This window comes from Camelus bactrianus, chromosome 18 (genome assembly GCF_048773025.1).
Source record: "Camelus bactrianus isolate YW-2024 breed Bactrian camel chromosome 18, ASM4877302v1, whole genome shotgun sequence".
In the NCBI taxonomy this organism is placed as follows: domain Eukaryota; kingdom Metazoa; phylum Chordata; class Mammalia; order Artiodactyla; family Camelidae; genus Camelus; species Camelus bactrianus.
Genome location: NC_133556.1, coordinates 14,625,997 through 14,642,220, shown reverse-complemented (window position 1 = coordinate 14,642,220; position 16,224 = coordinate 14,625,997). Strand labels below are relative to the sequence as shown.

The following is a 16,224-nucleotide window of genomic DNA, read 5'->3' as shown; positions in this document are numbered from 1 at the left end:
TTTAAAAAAATCTTTGTTTTATAGAGGCTTTGGGGAGTGCGAAAGGATACTGAAAACACACTAGGACCCTGGTTTGTTAAAATAAGGTTCAGCTGAAGAGTCAGAAACAGTGTCAAAGTGAAAACTACACTTCCCAAGGGGCAGCGCGGCACGTCATAGAGGAAGGAGGGCGCATGCGTAGAGGGGTCCGCGCTGCGACTCAGCTCATAAAAGGGAAAAAGCGTGTGTGGTTATCGACCTGCCGCGAATCTTCGAACGCAAGCGCGTTGATATCCGCAGACTTTGAAAAGCATTCGAGGGACGGCGCGCCTGCTCCCCGCCGTCGCAATTTCCAGTGCGACGTGCTTGTACCACCCGCCGCTCGGTAGGTGGCTATGGTTCGCGGTTTGGGACCCCACCCCCAACCTGGAGAATGGCGGGAGCGGAGGGTCGGGGGTCCCCATTCCCGGGCCTTGCTGAGGCGGCTCTAGAGGGGCGGTGCGCACGCGCCCTGGACGGGGAGAGGCGGGGCGCTGGGAGGGAAGGCCCATGCAGACCTTCTGTGGGATCTGCGCGTGCGCCGGCCGGCCGCCCCAGGGTGGGAAGCAGCCGCACGCGGATCTTGATGCGGAGGCCCGCAGAGGTGGGGTATCCTACCCAGGAGCGAGAATATATAAGACAGAGGATGGGCCCCGAACCTTGGCAGCTTTTGTTATTTGCTCAGGAGGTGCCCATCTTAACCAAACAACCTCATTTTCCCTTCTAATTTCTCCAGGTGCCTCATCTCTCTACCCGTTTGCAGCCAAAGCGTCAGCCTCTATTCATTAGCACCCTTTCTCCTCCGAACCCAGTCCAGTCAGGCCTTGCCCCCCACCCCTTTACCGAAATAGAGATTTGTCAAAGCCATCAGTGGTCTCTAGGTCGCCGAATTCAGTGTTAAGTTAGTTCTCAGACCCGTAGCAGTATTTGATGCAGTTGGTCTGTCTCTGCCTGTTCTGGAAACGCGTTCTTCATTTGCCTTGTGGAACATTGTTGTCTTTAGCTTCAACTCTCTCTGGCCTCTTCTCTGCTGATTCTTGCTCCTCTTCCTTATCTTTAGTCATTGTACTGCTTAAGGGCCTCATCCTAGATCTCGGTGTTCGTTTCCTAGGAGTTATCCGTTTCAAGACTTTAAATATAAGTACCATCTATTGTGCTTAACTCTCAAATTTCTGCTCTCAATTCAGTACTCTACCTGAAATTTTGAGTTTTACGTTTCCTCTTCGTCAATCTCCCATTCTTCCAAGGCCAAACATCTTGAGTTATTCTTGGTGTCCTGCTTCCCTTGTCTCCTCCTTCATCAGTCAGCACATATTTATCCTTGAGGTTTTTACGTTTCACTACTGGGTGTCTAATTGAAGGTATTTTTGGCACTCGGTCAGTCCTTTCTGCCTGAGAATTTCTTTTTTCAGTATTGACATTTTCTGTCATTATTTATGCAGACTTATTCATTTATCTGTTCTGTTTGTCCCTTTTAGAATGTTATTTCACCTACAAATAAGTATATGGAACTATTTGTTTAATATCATTGTCCCTTTCTGGACTGTAAGTTTCGCAAGACCAAGGTCGGGACTGTTTGTCCCCTTCACTGCTATGTATCCCTCATGCCTGGCACAGAGTAGGTGTTTGATAAATATTGAGTGAATGACTTTATAAAGGGGAAGAACCTCTTTTCCATAGGTTAGAAGTAGACAGTCCCTCTTAGAGTATGTTGGTAACAACTATTTTGGTTTTTTTGTTTTTTTTTTTTTTTGAGTCAGGGAGGAGAAGAGATTGAATAGCCCAGCTTGAGAATTGTTGAACTGTTTCTGAGTTGGAAGACTGAAGAGGTTTCCAGGACTCAGTTCAGTTCTGAAATCTATTTTGAGGATTTAATAGGTGCCATGCCCTGTGCTAGTTGCTGGGACTGTAAAGATGAATAAAACTGCATCCTTCTGTTCTAAGAGTTTATGATGTGACAGGAGACACAAGAAAGTCAGTTAGTCTCTGGGTATATGTGTGATCAGTGCAAGAACAGAGGTTTGTGTATGGTGCTTTGAAAGTTCTGGAAATTTTGATTGCCCTTGGCATCAGGGCAGTTGAGAGGGGCCTGGGACAGCCAGATTTCCCTGCCAGTCTTTTCTGGCTATGAACAGCTTTGTCCTTCTACCCCAGTATGCTGTGTGAATACTTTCATGTTCTCTGTATGCCATGGTGTGAAAAAAATTGGCAAATACTGCTGTAAAAATGTTAACTTTGCTGCAATTTGATTTGGACCCTGAAAGCTGAGTAAATTTGAGAGATCCGGAGGGGAGGAAGGGGAAGGATCAAAGGACATTTCAGGCAGGCATAATAGAAGCATAAAAATCTGTGCTTAGTTGAGGTGGGGGCCCTGAAATTTAGCAATATGGATATTGTAGAGTAAGGTTGGTATGAGAGGGCTCTTTGAAAGGTGCCGTCCAGGATCTGAAACAATGCATTGAAAGTATTTTATAAACCAGAGTGTCCATTTTATAAATGCCTGGCCCACCACAGGGCACCCTGCTCTCAGCGGGTAGGTCCATTAGAATCCATAGTTTTGGAGACCTACTTTCTGGAGCTAGAAGTAAGGACATGTGTTAAGTCGAAGTTCTTTTTTTCTGATTTCTAAAATTATATAGATTCGTACAAAAATTCTTAGAAAAGTTTTGAAAGTGAATCTTATTTAGACATTTGATGAGTCATCTGCTTTGAAGAAAAGTACCCCATTCATATCACTTCAGTGGTCACTGTATCTGTGGAGCGAAAGAATGGTGAACATTGACCAAATGGGAGTTGGATGTTGATACTAAGGATTGTTTGAGCCGTTAAGGCTTAGGTTGTAGAGTCAGACAGACCTGGATTTGAATCTCACCTCTGCTACTTATTACTTGCTTGACCTTGGGAAAGTCATTTATTTCTCCCAGACTCAAGTTTTCACAGTACTAAATGAATAGTACTTTGGAGGCTCGTTAAATAGGATAATTCCACATAAGAGTGCCTAGCACATGGTAGGTACTCAGTAAGGAATAGCTGTCATTGTTACCTTTATTTTCCTACCTCTTTTGTTTTTTTCCCACCAGATGTTACTGAATGACCTAACGATTGGCAGTTTATAGTAGACAAAATGCTTCTGCCTTCATGATCTCTTTTGTCATTGAATATGCTGAAGTTGTGACAAAACTTGGATTTGGGAGGAAGAGCATAGATTTTGTAGTTTGCAGTCTTGCAATCCCAGCTCAGCTACCTGTCTTTCCTGAGTTACCTAGTGTAACAGCCTATCTGAACTCCAGTTTCCCCAGCTGTAAAGAAGGTATGCTTGAGGAGTGCAGTCGGTTTAAATGAGAATCACCGGTGTAAGCGTCGGTACAGCAGCATGGTAGATCCAGATGGTGGGATGGGAGGATCATCAAGTCTTCTTAATTTTTTAAAAAACCAATTGATAAATGTAGATTCTTACTGATGGTGGCTAGATTGAGGGTATGGGATCTGAGTATAGTCTTAGATACCTTGCTTCCCTTTGACTCAGAACAAAAGCTTTTATTGTCTTAAACTCCGTGGGATTAACTTTAGAGTGGTTTAACTATAGGATGTTTGCCTTTGTTTGTATGAGGCCTTGGCTGCTGTTGGAGTCAGAGAACAGTTTTAGGCTGAATGCTTAGCAGTCAATATGTACTTCCACCTTGCAGCTTTTGTCCTTAAGAATGACCTCTTTTTAGTCAAATTTCTCAGTTGCAGGTAACAAAAAGGTAACCCAAATGAGCCTAAGCAGAAAAGAAGTATCTTTTGATACTGAAGAGTCCCAGGTGAATCAGCTTCAGGCATGGCTATATCTAGAAACCTAAATTATGTCCCCAGTATTTTCTATGACTTTCAGTTCTGTTTTCCTCCATATTGGTTTCTTTCTCAGGCACACCAAAGCCTCCATCAGTTCCAGGCTTCCATGCTACTCTTTTAACCAACTGAAGGAGGCTCTCTTTTGCAGACAGCTTCAGGAAAAGATCTGAAATTAATTTTGGCCAGACTTGGGTCACATACCTCTTTCTGAACCAGTCATGGTCTTCAAAGAGAATATAATACTTTCCTGGGCCCAAGTTGTGTACCCAACCTTGGGGACAAGATGAGGGATGGTTTCCCAAAGGAAAAGCAGAGTGCTGTTACCTGACCTAAATATTTACTTAAGAAAAATGAACATGTGTCTAAAAATACATGTATGATTGCTCATAGCAGTTTTATTCATAATAGCAAAAAATGGGAATAGGTATACTATCAAAAGAGAACTCGTTTGTTCATACAAAGAATTGGATTCAGCAATACAAAGGAATAAACTCTTGATACAGCAACACAGGTAAATCTCAAAACACATTAAGTGAGAGAATCCAGACAGTAAAGAATATGGATGGTGTGATTATGTTTTATGAAGTTCTGGAACAGGCATAAAACTACTCTGTAGTGGGAAATATCGCAATAGTGGTTCCCTCTGTGGGTAGAGATAGAAAGTGTGGCCTTCTAAGTCAGTGGAAAGAAGAGAGTGCTAGGACCCAGAAAATTTAGGGCATTGGGCCTTGCCTCACAACTCATAAAAATGCCCGGAAACCTTATGAGAATTACGCAATCTTTCTTGATTAGAAATTATTGCTGAGATAGCTGGGACCCTTGGACTCTCATAAACAGGCGGCTTGGGCTGAACGTTCAGTCTCCTCCCAGCTGGGAGCTGCCTGGCCTTTTAGTCACATGTGGTTTTAAGTCCCCCGTTCCCACTTGCGCTGCATCAGCAGGCTTAGTGTTCTCAGAACGGAGAGTCACAGAAATCTTTGCCTCTACTTAGAGTATGTTTTCTGGGGAAGTTCAGTTTCACAGCTGGTTAGATCCAGAGATAGCAGTGATTTGTTGTAGAATTGTAAAATGAGGTGATTCTCCCAGGCTGGGCACTAGCCAGTAGGCAAAGCTCAAACAGGAGAGCGCCCTTACCTGGCGGGCGAGTGGTTGCTCCCCCAGGTTTGGGATGCGTCAGCGTTTGTTTTCTATTGCGCGTGCCTTTTGCTGCTTTGCTCCGCTTTACACAGTCCCTGCCTTTTTTCCTGGCAGCCCCTTGACCCATATCTACAGATGACGAGGAGGCAACTCGTGTTCAACTAGTGTGCGTGCTGTGCCAGGCACTGCCTAGCACTGTACTTATGTAGTTAATCCTCAAGAGGGTGCTCTGGTTTTTATAGAGATTGAGAAAAGTTAAGGAATTCCCCCAGGGTGAGAACTTGATAGCTCTTCTGTCCGCATTCCTTTCCTTGGAACCCTCCTAAAATACTGCTGTCAGTTCATTTCCCTGATGGATATTTTGCCAGCGATCACAAGGGGGAAGCAACCAACACACTCACGACCATTCTGTTTTTCACTTTTAGTATAGTATTCAGTAAATTGCATGAGATAGTCAACACTTTTTTATAAAATAGACTTTATGTTAGATGATCTTGCCCAGCTTTGGCTGCTTTAAGTATTCTGAGCGCGTTTAAGGTAGACGAGGCTAAGCTATGACGTTCGGTAGGTTATGTGTATTAAGTGCATTTTCAGTTTACGGTGTTTCCAGCTTGCAGTGCGTTTGTGGGAATGTAACCCCATGGAAAGTTGAGGATAATCTGTATATTGCATATGCAGAAAGTGGCATACAAAATGTAAATCATTTTAGGTTGCTGGGATTTGCTTTAAGATATTTTTTAATGTTTTTATACTTTTTTTTTTCACTTAAATTAGGGAAAAAATGGAAATAGAGGTGTGACCAGAGTGCTCTGGAGAGCCAGGGGAGTAACTGGCTGCCTGGGTGGTTAAGGAAGGCCCCAGAGAAGAGGGGGCATTGGAGTAGGGAGAGCATGCTGCCGCCACTTGTCCGTCAAGTCCCAGGTGGGGGCATCAAGGTGGTGGTAACAGCTTGATGGTCCATTTGGAGAGCTCACGACTGACTGGTTCCAGAGATAGCAGTAGTTCATTGTTAAATCATAAAATGAAGTTGTTTTCCCAGGCAGGGCCCTACTTAGTAGGCAGAATGATCTTCCAGAATGCTGTCACTCATCTCAGCACTTCAGAATTACTTCACATTGGATAGAAATGAGGTGAGATGAAAGCATTTTAAAAGTCACAAGTCAGCGTTTATATATGAAGGCATCCAGACAGTTGGTGTAGGGGCTGAGTGTCAGCGGCCTTAGACAGGTCTTGTCAAAAATGGGTCCCTCCTTTCCCACCGTTGTCTTCTGGTTGCAGGATTAGGCCCTGCCTGGCTTGGTATTTGACCAACTCCTTACCCTCCAGACCACGTGAGGCAACTTCTTCACTTTGATTTGCTGGAAGTTTCAACCTCAACTTCCTGTGTCTGTCTCTGCATCTTCTACTTGCACAAGGTTTTATAAGGTATACACTTTGTTGTCTTGTATATACATGGAATGTCTCTGGAGAAGTATCCAAGAAACAACAGTGGTTGCCTCGAGGGGTGAGAGATTTTGTTGTATTTTTTTTTAATCATTTGAATTTTTTTTTTTTTTTTTTTACTGTGTGCAAGTATTATCTACTTAAAGTTTTTTTTTTTTCCTTAAGAGAAACAGACTTTATGTCTGACCACAGTGAGACAGAGAGACGGGATGATATTGCAGTAATGTAATGAGAGCCTAAACTAAGACAGTGACAGGTGTGGTGGGAGAGTAGGGGCTGGGTTCAAGAGAAACTTCTAAGGCAAAATCAATAGAATTTGAATGGGGATTGATGAAGGAGATGAGCAAGGAGGAGAAACAGGGACTCCAGGGTTTCCGGCTTGGGAAGCCGGCTGGACCATGATGGGCACCGTTAACCCACCGCTGGAAGGCAGAGCAGTGCAGGACAGGAGGTGTGAGGTGTCTAGGGGGCTTCCTGGTTGAGTTATTCAGGTAGCAGCTGCAAGTCTGAGTTGGGAGCCTTGGAGAGAAGTCAGGGCTGATGACGTCGATGCAGAATTTTAAGAATCTGAGGGCTTGAAGCTGGTGAGAGTGCTCAAGGAGTACTTAGAGAATAAGAAGAGGATGCCAGGGTGACCTTCCCCTGGGGTGGAGGAGCAGGGCAGCAGAAAAATAGCGGAGGTTGGAGGCCTGGAAACCCAGAGAACAGAGCTTTGAGGAGCAGTGTGTGGTCAGGTCTTCTGGGCAGCAGAACGTTCCAAGAGCTGGCAGGAGATCACCGGGGATTGAGAGAGAGAGCCAGATGCGATGGGTTGAGGCACGAATGGGAGTAGAAGTGAGGCTGGTGGGGACTGTGCCAGCTCTGTGCTAGGTACGAAGGATAAAGTGATCCCCACCCTCAGAGAGATTGGACACGCTAGGGGAGGAGACAGATACACACAAAGAGAATTTTAATTGGTTTTGTAGGCACAGTAGAGAGATGCACAGGGAGTAATGGGAACACAGAGAAAGGTAACTTCACGCAGCTGAGAAGACTGGGGGTTTCTGCCTATGATTAGAGAAGGGGGTGACTTGGTAGTAAGTTAAGTCTTAGAGAATAAATAGTTAAGTCAGGCAGAGGGTTAGGGGTGATTTGATTGCAGGAGGAACATCCCAGTAAGAGGGAGCAGCACAAATATAGGGCTCTGGGATAAGAAATTACATGGTACGAGATAAAAAAACAGAACAGTTCATGTTGCTGCAATATAAAATGTGAGGCAGACAGGGATGAGAGGTGATGGGATACGGGGAGACGCGGGGATGAAAACCTCTTCATGGAGGCCTGTGTCCTATGTTAAGAGCTTGACTTCTTCTGGAGGCAGGGATTTGAAAGCTCTTGTTGGGGAACAGCATGGCCACATTTGTCTTTTAGATGGATGTTCCTGGGGCTGTGTAGAGGGTGGATTTGATGGAGACGAGAAAGCGGGAAGGAAGAAGACCGGTTAGGAGGCTGCAGTTTAAGTTACAGAGGGACCAACCTGATACGGCCTGAATGAATAAAGGATTAAAAAGAAGAGGATGGAGTCCTGAAATACTGAGGCAGTAAAACAGCTGAAGTGGTGATTGATTGTACAGGGGGATTGAGGGAGAGGGGAGAGTTGAAAATAACTTGGTTTCCAGAATAGGTGGCTGAGTGGGTTATGGTAACATCGACAAAGAAGGAGCATGCCACCACATTTAACAGTGGTGCATATATAATTCACCTACCACACAGTTCACTCATTTAAAGTGTACAATTCATTGTCTTTTTGAAAGTATATTTACAGGGTTGTGCAGCCATTATCATAATCTAATTTTTCTGGACACATTAGTTTAAATTTTTTTTTTTTATTATGAAACATTTCTAGCATACAGAAGTGGAATCACATAAGGAATGTCTATGTTGGGCATAGTGATTTGGGGTCTCCTGTGGTGGTGTCCATCCAGCAGGAGAATGTAAGATTCTGAATCTTGGGGAAGCCATCAGGGCCGGTGATAGGTTTGGGAGTCCATGCCATGTGGTTTGTAGTTGATGATGCAGTAGCCTGGAAGAGCCTTCACTTAAAAAAGAAGTTTGCTCCCAGCCCTCCCTGTCCTGCAGTCTGAGCTCCAGAGGTTCTGCTTGTGTGTGTGTGTGTGTGTGTCGCTGCAGGCCGACTTGGGGCCTGCCGTTGAGGTTGGACGGGTGGGTGGTACTGGTCACTGGCGCGGGGGCAGGACTGAGCTGAGCCTGTGTCCCAGCTTTTGCAGAAGGAGGTACCACAGTTGTTGTGAATGATCTAGGAGGGCACTTCAGGGAAGTTGGTAAAGGCTCCTTAGTTGCTGATGAGGTTGTTGAAGAAATAAGAGGGAGAGGCGAAAAAGCAGTGGCCAATTATGATTCAGTGGAAGCAGGAGAGAAGGTTGTGAAGACAGTGCCAGATGCTTTTGGAAGAATAAACGTTGTAATCAGCAGCGCTGGGATTCTGAGGGACCGTTCCTTTGGTAGAATAAGTAATGGAGACTGGGATATAATCCATAGGGTTCATTTGTGGGGCTCATTCCTGGTGACCTGGGCAGTATGGGATCTCATGAAGAAACAGAATTTTGAAAGGATTATTAAGACTTCATTGGCTTCAGGAATACATGGCAACTTCAGCTAGGCAAATTATAGTGGTGCGGAGCTGGGTCTTCTGGGCCTTCCAAGTAGTCTTGCACTTGAAGGCAGGAAAATCCACATTCATTGTAACACTGTTGTCCCTACTGCTGGATCACAGATGACCCAGAGTGTTTTGCCTGAAGATCTTCTGGAAGCTCTGAAGCCAGATTATGTAATACCCCTAGTCCTTTGGTTTTGCCATGAGAGTAGTGAGGAAAATGCTGGCTTGTCTGAGGTTGGAGCAGGATGGATTGGAAAATTACAATGGGAGCAGACCCTTGGAGCCATTGTAAGACAGAGGAATCAGCCAATGACTCCTGAGACCAGTTGGGCAAAGATCTGTGACTTTGATAATGCCGCCAAGCCTCAGAGAGTTCAAGGAAAATTAAAATGTGAAGCAGTTGTTGCTGATGTCCTGGATAAAGGACGCAGTTTAGTGCTTCTTGTGGATGTCTGTTCTTATTCTGGGGAGGAACTTACATGTTATAATCAGTTCTCTGCCTGCCTTGTTGGCTCTGGAGTTCTTGGTAGAAAACAAACGACGGACAAAGCCAGGGTAGCTATAGCCATACCTAATGGACTTCCTGATGCCACACTTACAGATACCATCTCACTTAATCAGGCTGCTTTGTACTGCCTCAGTGGAGACTGGAATCCCTTACACCTGGACCCTAACTTTGCTAGCTTAGCAGGTATCGACAAGTCCATATTATATGGATTATGTACATTTGGATTTTCTGCCAGGCATGTTTTAACAGCAGTTGGCAGATAATGCTGTGTCAGGATTCAAGGCAATTAAGGGTTGTTTTGCAAAACCGGTATATCCAGGACAAACTCTACAAACTGAGATGTGGAAATAGAATCCATTTCCAAACCAAGATCCAAGGAACTGGAGATGTCGTCATTTCAAATGTGTATGTGGATCTTGTGCCAACATCTGATGTTTTAGCAAAAACACCACCTGAGGGTGGGGAGCTTCAGAGTACTCTTGTGTTTGAGGAGATGGGTCTCCGCCTTCAGGATATCGGACAAGCGGTGGTGAAGAAAGTAAATGCTTTACTGAGTGACGTATCACTAAAGGTGAAAATACTGCAGCTAAGTGGACCATGGACCTGAAAAATGGTACTGGAAGAGTGTATCAAGGCCCTGTGAAAGGTTCTGCTGATAGAACACTCACGCTTTCAGGTGAAGATTTCATGGAAGTAGTCTTGGGCAAGCTTGATCCTCAGAAGGTGTTCTTTGGTGGCAGACTAAAGGCCAGAGGGAACATCATTCTGAGGCCAGAAACTTCAGATGATTCTCAAAGTCTATGCCAAGCTCTGAAGGACATACTGCATTATTACTTAAAATAGAAAAATCAAATACCCTCTTCCCCTAAATATGCAAAAGTGATTCAGCAAAAATGGTCAAAATTAAGATACAAGGGAAATTGCTTAACATTTTTGATGCTGGAAAAATGGATGTGGCGCGTTAGGAGGGCCATGTCCCAGGTTTCCGTTGAGCCCCTGGGATGTGCCCTGCCAAGTGTGGGTCCTTGGCTTTGTGCAGGAAACAATTCAAGAGTGAGCCACAATTGAGTAAAGGCAGATTTATTTAGAGAGGTACATACCACATAGAGTGTAGGCTGTTTTAAAAGGCAAGAGAAAGGCCACGAGGTGTGGGAGTTGGGCACTCAGGTTAAAGTAAAAGTAGATACACCCTCCATAGATAGAGTGAAGACCATCTCCAAAGATGAGGGAGCAAGAGAGGTGGCCACAAGGCACCATTTCTTTTTTTATGACTCGGTAGCTCCATATGCTAACAGGTGGAAGAACCATTCGAACTACCCTGGTAAAGGGGCTGGGATTTCCAGGAATTGGGCCACCGCCCCACTCTGTGACTTTTTTAGCCTTGGAACTGTCATGGCTCCTGTGGGAGTGTCATTTATCATGCTAATATATTACAATGAGCATGTAGTGAAGCTCAAGATCCACTAGAAGTCAAATCTCCCGCCATCTTGGGCCTCAAGGCCTGTTGGGAGTCGAATCTTCCGCCATTTTGGTGTTAATTGCTGCGTCATTCCTTGAATGGCTGTGTCCTGCCGCCTTCCCTCCTGTCTCATTTTCAGATTTCAGATAACTTTTCAGATTTTCATTTTCTACTGATTTCTCATGTTACTATTTTTACAAGGAACTGTAAGCTGGCACGTAATTGTCCTTCTGTTCTTAGACCTCTGTCTTCATGATAAACCATTTTCAACCCTTCCCACCCCCCGCCAAAAAAAAAAGTTTGGAATAGTTGACATGGGAAACTCGAAATGATGTAACTTTGGGGATGGGGGTCAGGGTAAGAGAGAGGAGGTATATAAAGTAGTAAAAAGTATAAAGTTCTTTCCAAGTTCCTGACACTACTTATCAGTGGGATTATCAATGAAAGGGGACTGTTGATGAAAGCAGAGGTAGCTGTTCTTGCCTGATGAGCTTCCAGTCTGGTTGGGGAAGAAAACATCTACCTACATCCCCTGGCTAGGAAGCCGGGTTATAAAGGTAGGTTGGAAAGTCTAGATAGGTTCAGGAAAAATCAAACAAGAGAAAAGTTAGTCTTGAACTGGTTCTTGAAAAAAAGTGTAACATTTGTATCCTTGGCAAGGAGGGAAAGAGTGTGCCATTAAGCCTCTTTGGAAGGTAGGGGTGGAACGGGACAGGACAACTGCAGCTGAGCGCAGAAGGAATGTCAGCAAATAATGACAGATGACACTGGACGTGTCTCAGGGCCGGATCCCATCCCTCACCCTCCTGTCTCATCAGGCACAGCCTCGTTCTCTGGTCCTTGGACTTGTTCTCAGTGCGTTCCCACCCCTCAGCCAACTTGCTTACCTTTCCTCCATCTGTAAACCCCCGTCTGCTCTGCCTTCCCTGCAAGCCTCCACCCCTGTCTCTGAGTCACAGGCCTGCTAATGGGAAATAGTTACCTACATTTGCTGCTTCCACCACACCCCTTCTGCATGGTGGCTCCTGTCCCTCCCACTGAAAGTGTTTTCCCTGGGGTCCTCAGGAACATCCTGTCAGTTAGGAGATAGCTCTGAGTCCTTTTCTGTGGCATTGGATGTTGCTAATCACCTCTCAGGTAAACTTTCCCACTTTGACGGAGATAAGGATTTGGAGATGTCATTGCACAGATGGGGCAGAGGTAGGGGGTTACCTAGAAATGTGTGGGAATGGCGGCCACCAGGCTCCAGCCCTGAGGACAGGTAGGAGAAGGGCCAGCCCAGGAGACTGAGGAGGAGGTGGCGTGAGGTATAGGCAAACCATGCAGGAGGGAGACCCTGAAGCCAGAGGATGTGGGAGTGAGCACCTGTGTCCAGATGCTGACAGGTCAGGTCACATGAAACAGGAATGGATCTAATGCTTTGACTTGTAGGGGTCATTTGTTCTCAAGCATTTCCACTGGACTGAAGGTGAGGACAGAAGCTAGTCTGAAGTGGGTTGAAAAGTCAAATGGGGGTGAGGGAGTAGAGGCACATGCTGGGACAACTTAAGGTTTGCTGTGAAGTAGAACAGACAAGTGGGTAACTGGACATGAATGTGGGCTTCGGAAGCTCTTATTTTTAAGATGGGCTCTCCTGAAGTATGCTTGTTTGCTCATAAAGCATAGGAAAGGAGTATCAGATGGTCCAAGGGAAGAAAGTGTTCAGAGAACAGATGAGAGAGGGGTTGGTCTTCAGTAAGTTCAGGGACAGTTGGCCCTCTGTAGGGGAAGGCAGAGGTGACAGGTGCTGCTCCTTGGAGCTCATCATTTTGTTGGTGGGAATAAAGTTTCTGGCTTCTCTTCTGAGCAAAGTAGGGACCTCAGACATCAGTTAAGAGGACCCAGATCTGGATCTCAGGGCAGGAGCAGAGATACTGAAGAGAAAGAAGTTTGAAGTGTCAGTATCATCAGGGAAGGTAACTGACTTAACCTGGTAGCATAGTGAGAGTGCTTGCTATCAGTGTGATGGGACAGTATAAACTAAAACCTACCTGTCCAGTTGGAGGGCTTCCCCCAATTTAAATATACACAGATGGGCAGGTAGAAGGCAAGTGATTCTGACCAGGATTCTTGCTTTATGTCTCAGGAGTGAACAACTCTTTTTCCCTGCTGTTCCTTCCCAGAGTCTTCCCACCTTTGGTCCACACCTTCACCGTGGTTGTGGCTCAGTGGGTCTCTTTCCTCCTTCCTCTTTGTTCACTTAGCAGATTACCACTAGCATCATCAGTTCCTGCAACTTTAGCCATGGCATTTATGCTGACCTTTCTCAGATGTGTCCACTTCTAATCTGTAATCTGAACTCTAGATCCCTGGTTTTGTGTGGTTCTAGCTAATGCAGCTAGACTTCTTTTCTTAAGGGACATGTTCTTCTGTATTAAATGCACATGTGAGAAAAAACAGATCTGTGTCACAGGCAACCAGAGAAAAACAGTTAAGTTCATAAAAATTAAAAACATGCTTCAAAGGACACAATTCAGTAATAAAAAAGACAACCCAGTAAAAATGGGGAAAAAGATCATCAGAGAAGATACACAAATGGCCATTAAATACATGAAAAGATGTTCAGCATCACTAGCCATCAGGGACATACAAATCAAAACTGCTAGTTACCATTTCACACCCACTAGGATGGCTGTCATCAAAAAGACAATACCACATGTCGATGCAGATGCAGAGATATTGGAACCCTCGCACATTGCTGATGGGAATATAAAATGGTATCTCCACTTTGGAAACAGTCTGGCAGTTCCTCAAAAGGTTAAATGTGGAGTTACCATATGATCCAGCAATTGTACTTGTAGGTATATACCCAGAAAATGAAAACACATCCACACAAAAACTTGTCCACAAGTGTTCATAGCATAATCCATAAAGTGAACACAACCCAAATGTCCATCAGTTGATGAATTGATACACAAAATGTGGTATATGCAAACATGGAATATTAGTCAACAATAAAAAGGAGTGAAATGCAGAACAAGCAAATCTGTAGGGACAGAAAGAAAATTAGTGTTTGCCTACGACTGGTGGGGATGAAGATGTGCATCTGTTTAAAATGTACAGCTCAGTAGTTTCTGGTATACTCAGAGTTACGCAGCCATCACCACAATTTTAGAACATTTTCACCACTTGCCCCCAAAGCCCCATACTCATTAACAGTCATTCCCCTTCCTTCCTCAGCCCCTCCCCTGCAGCTTTCTATGAACCTGCCTATTCTGAATGTAAATGGAATCATGATAGGTGGTCTGTTGTGTCTGGCCTCTTTGACTTAGCATAATGTTTTCAAGTTTCATCCGTGATGTAGCATGTGTCGGTATTTCATTCCTTTTTATTGTCAAGTAATATACTCTGTGGAGTGGATAACACCACACTTTATCCATTCATACAGTTTCTCCACATCCTTGCCAACACTTACGTCTCTTTTATTTTGCCATTCTAGTGAGTGTGAAATGGTATCTCCTGTGGTTTTGATATCCATTTCTTTGATGGCTAATGATATTAAACATCTTTTCATGTGCTTCTTGGCCACTTGTGTATCTTCTTTGTAGAACTGTCTATTCGAATCATTTTTGTGCATGGTCTGAGGTATCAGTCCAAATTCATCCTTTTACATGTGAACATCCAGCTGTTCTTGTACCATTATCAAGTTGTCTGGGTAACCTTGTTGAAAATCAATTGACCATGGATATAAATGTTTATTTCCAGTCTCTTAATTCTGTTCTCTTGATCTTTATGACTACCCTTTTGCCAGTACCATCTTGATTACTGTAGCTTTGTAGTACATTTTGTAATTGGCAAAACTTTTTCATTTACAAGATTATGTGGCTATTCTGGATCCCTTGAACTTGCGTATGAATTTAATGATGAGCTTGTTAATTTCTGCAAAGAAGCCAGCGGGATTTTTTTTTTTTTTTTTGCCCGCTGGAATTTTGATACTGATTACATTTAAACTGTAGATCAATTTGGAGAATAATGCTATCTTAACAATATTAAGTCTTCTAATCCATGAACATGGGATGTCTTTTCTATTTATTTAGGTCTTAATTTTTTTTAAACAATGTTTTGTAGTTTTCAGGATAAAAACTCTTCTCTTGTTAAACTTATTCCTAAGTATTTTATTCTTTATGATGCTATTATAAATGTAATTGTTTTCTTAATTTCATTTTTGGATTGTTCGTTGCAACTGCTTAGAAATACAGTTGATTTTTGTCCATTGATCTTGTGTCCTGCATCCTTGCTATTAGTTCTAACCTTTTATTATTTCTAATAGTTGTTTAGTGGATTTCTTAAGATTGTCTGTAAATAAGGTCATGTCATCTGCAAACAGAGATTGTTTTACTTCTTTTCCAAGCTGGATTCTTTTATTTCATTTTATTGCCCTGTTGCCCTAGCTGGAACCTCCAGAACTATGTTGACTTGTTCCTGATCTTAGAGAAGAAAGAATTCAGTATTTCACCATTAAGTATGATATTAGCTGTGGGTTTTCAGATACCCTTTATCAGATTGAGGAAGTTCCCACCTATTCCTGGTTTGTAGATTACTTTTTTAATAAACAGAAGCAGAGATTTTAAGGTAACAGTGCTTTGTGACTCAGAAAGTGTCTTTACTTAAAATTTTATTTGAATCATTTTACAGACTTCAAAAAAAAAAATGGAGACCAGAATGCTTGAATCATTTGTCAGGATTATAGCAGCAGAGCTGGGACTAGGACATGTTGCTTTTGGAAGGTACTTCCAAAAAGTACTCTTGACTTGATTAAACATGTTGAGCACAAACATCACTGAAAGAATTCCAGGACAGCTTGCCACTGTATTCATTTCCTAGGGCTGTTGTAAATGCAAATGACTATAAACTGGGTGACTTAAAAGAAATGTATTGTCTCACAGTTCTGAAGACTGGAATTCGAAAATCATGGGGTTATATTAGTTCCAGAATCAAGGGTTTGTTCCTTCTTGAGTGCTCAGAAGGAGAATATGTTCCATGCATCTCTCCCAGTCTAGTGGTTGCCAGGAGTCCTTGGCATTCCTTGGCTTGTAGCTGCATAACTCCCACTCTCTCTCCTCCTCTGTCAGACGTCTGTCTTCCCTCCATGTGTGCACGTGTCTCTCTCCACCTGGCACTCACTATATG

At 43.7% G+C, this 16,224-nt stretch overlaps 1 protein-coding gene and 1 pseudogene across 2 annotated transcripts in view; both read left to right on the top strand.

The window, feature by feature from the left end:
• The first annotated feature begins 320 nt into the window (after positions 1–320).
• The window catches only part of SGF29 (SAGA complex associated factor 29), a 29,273-nt gene continuing 13,369 nt past the window's right edge, over positions 321–16,224 (top strand). Inside the window, exon 1 of one of the 2 annotated variants that reach the window (XM_010972523.3) lies at positions 321–364. Coding sequence is in view for 1 of the 2 variants with exons in the window: in XM_045508259.2 (XP_045364215.2) it covers positions 605–622 (18 nt within the window). In the remaining variant the exon portion in view is untranslated. Of the gene's footprint in view, positions 365–561; positions 623–16,224 lie in introns of those variants that run through there. The other variant, XM_045508259.2, reaches the window with a different exon arrangement.
• On the top strand, positions 6,834–15,821 carry LOC141573954 (peroxisomal multifunctional enzyme type 2 pseudogene; annotated as a pseudogene).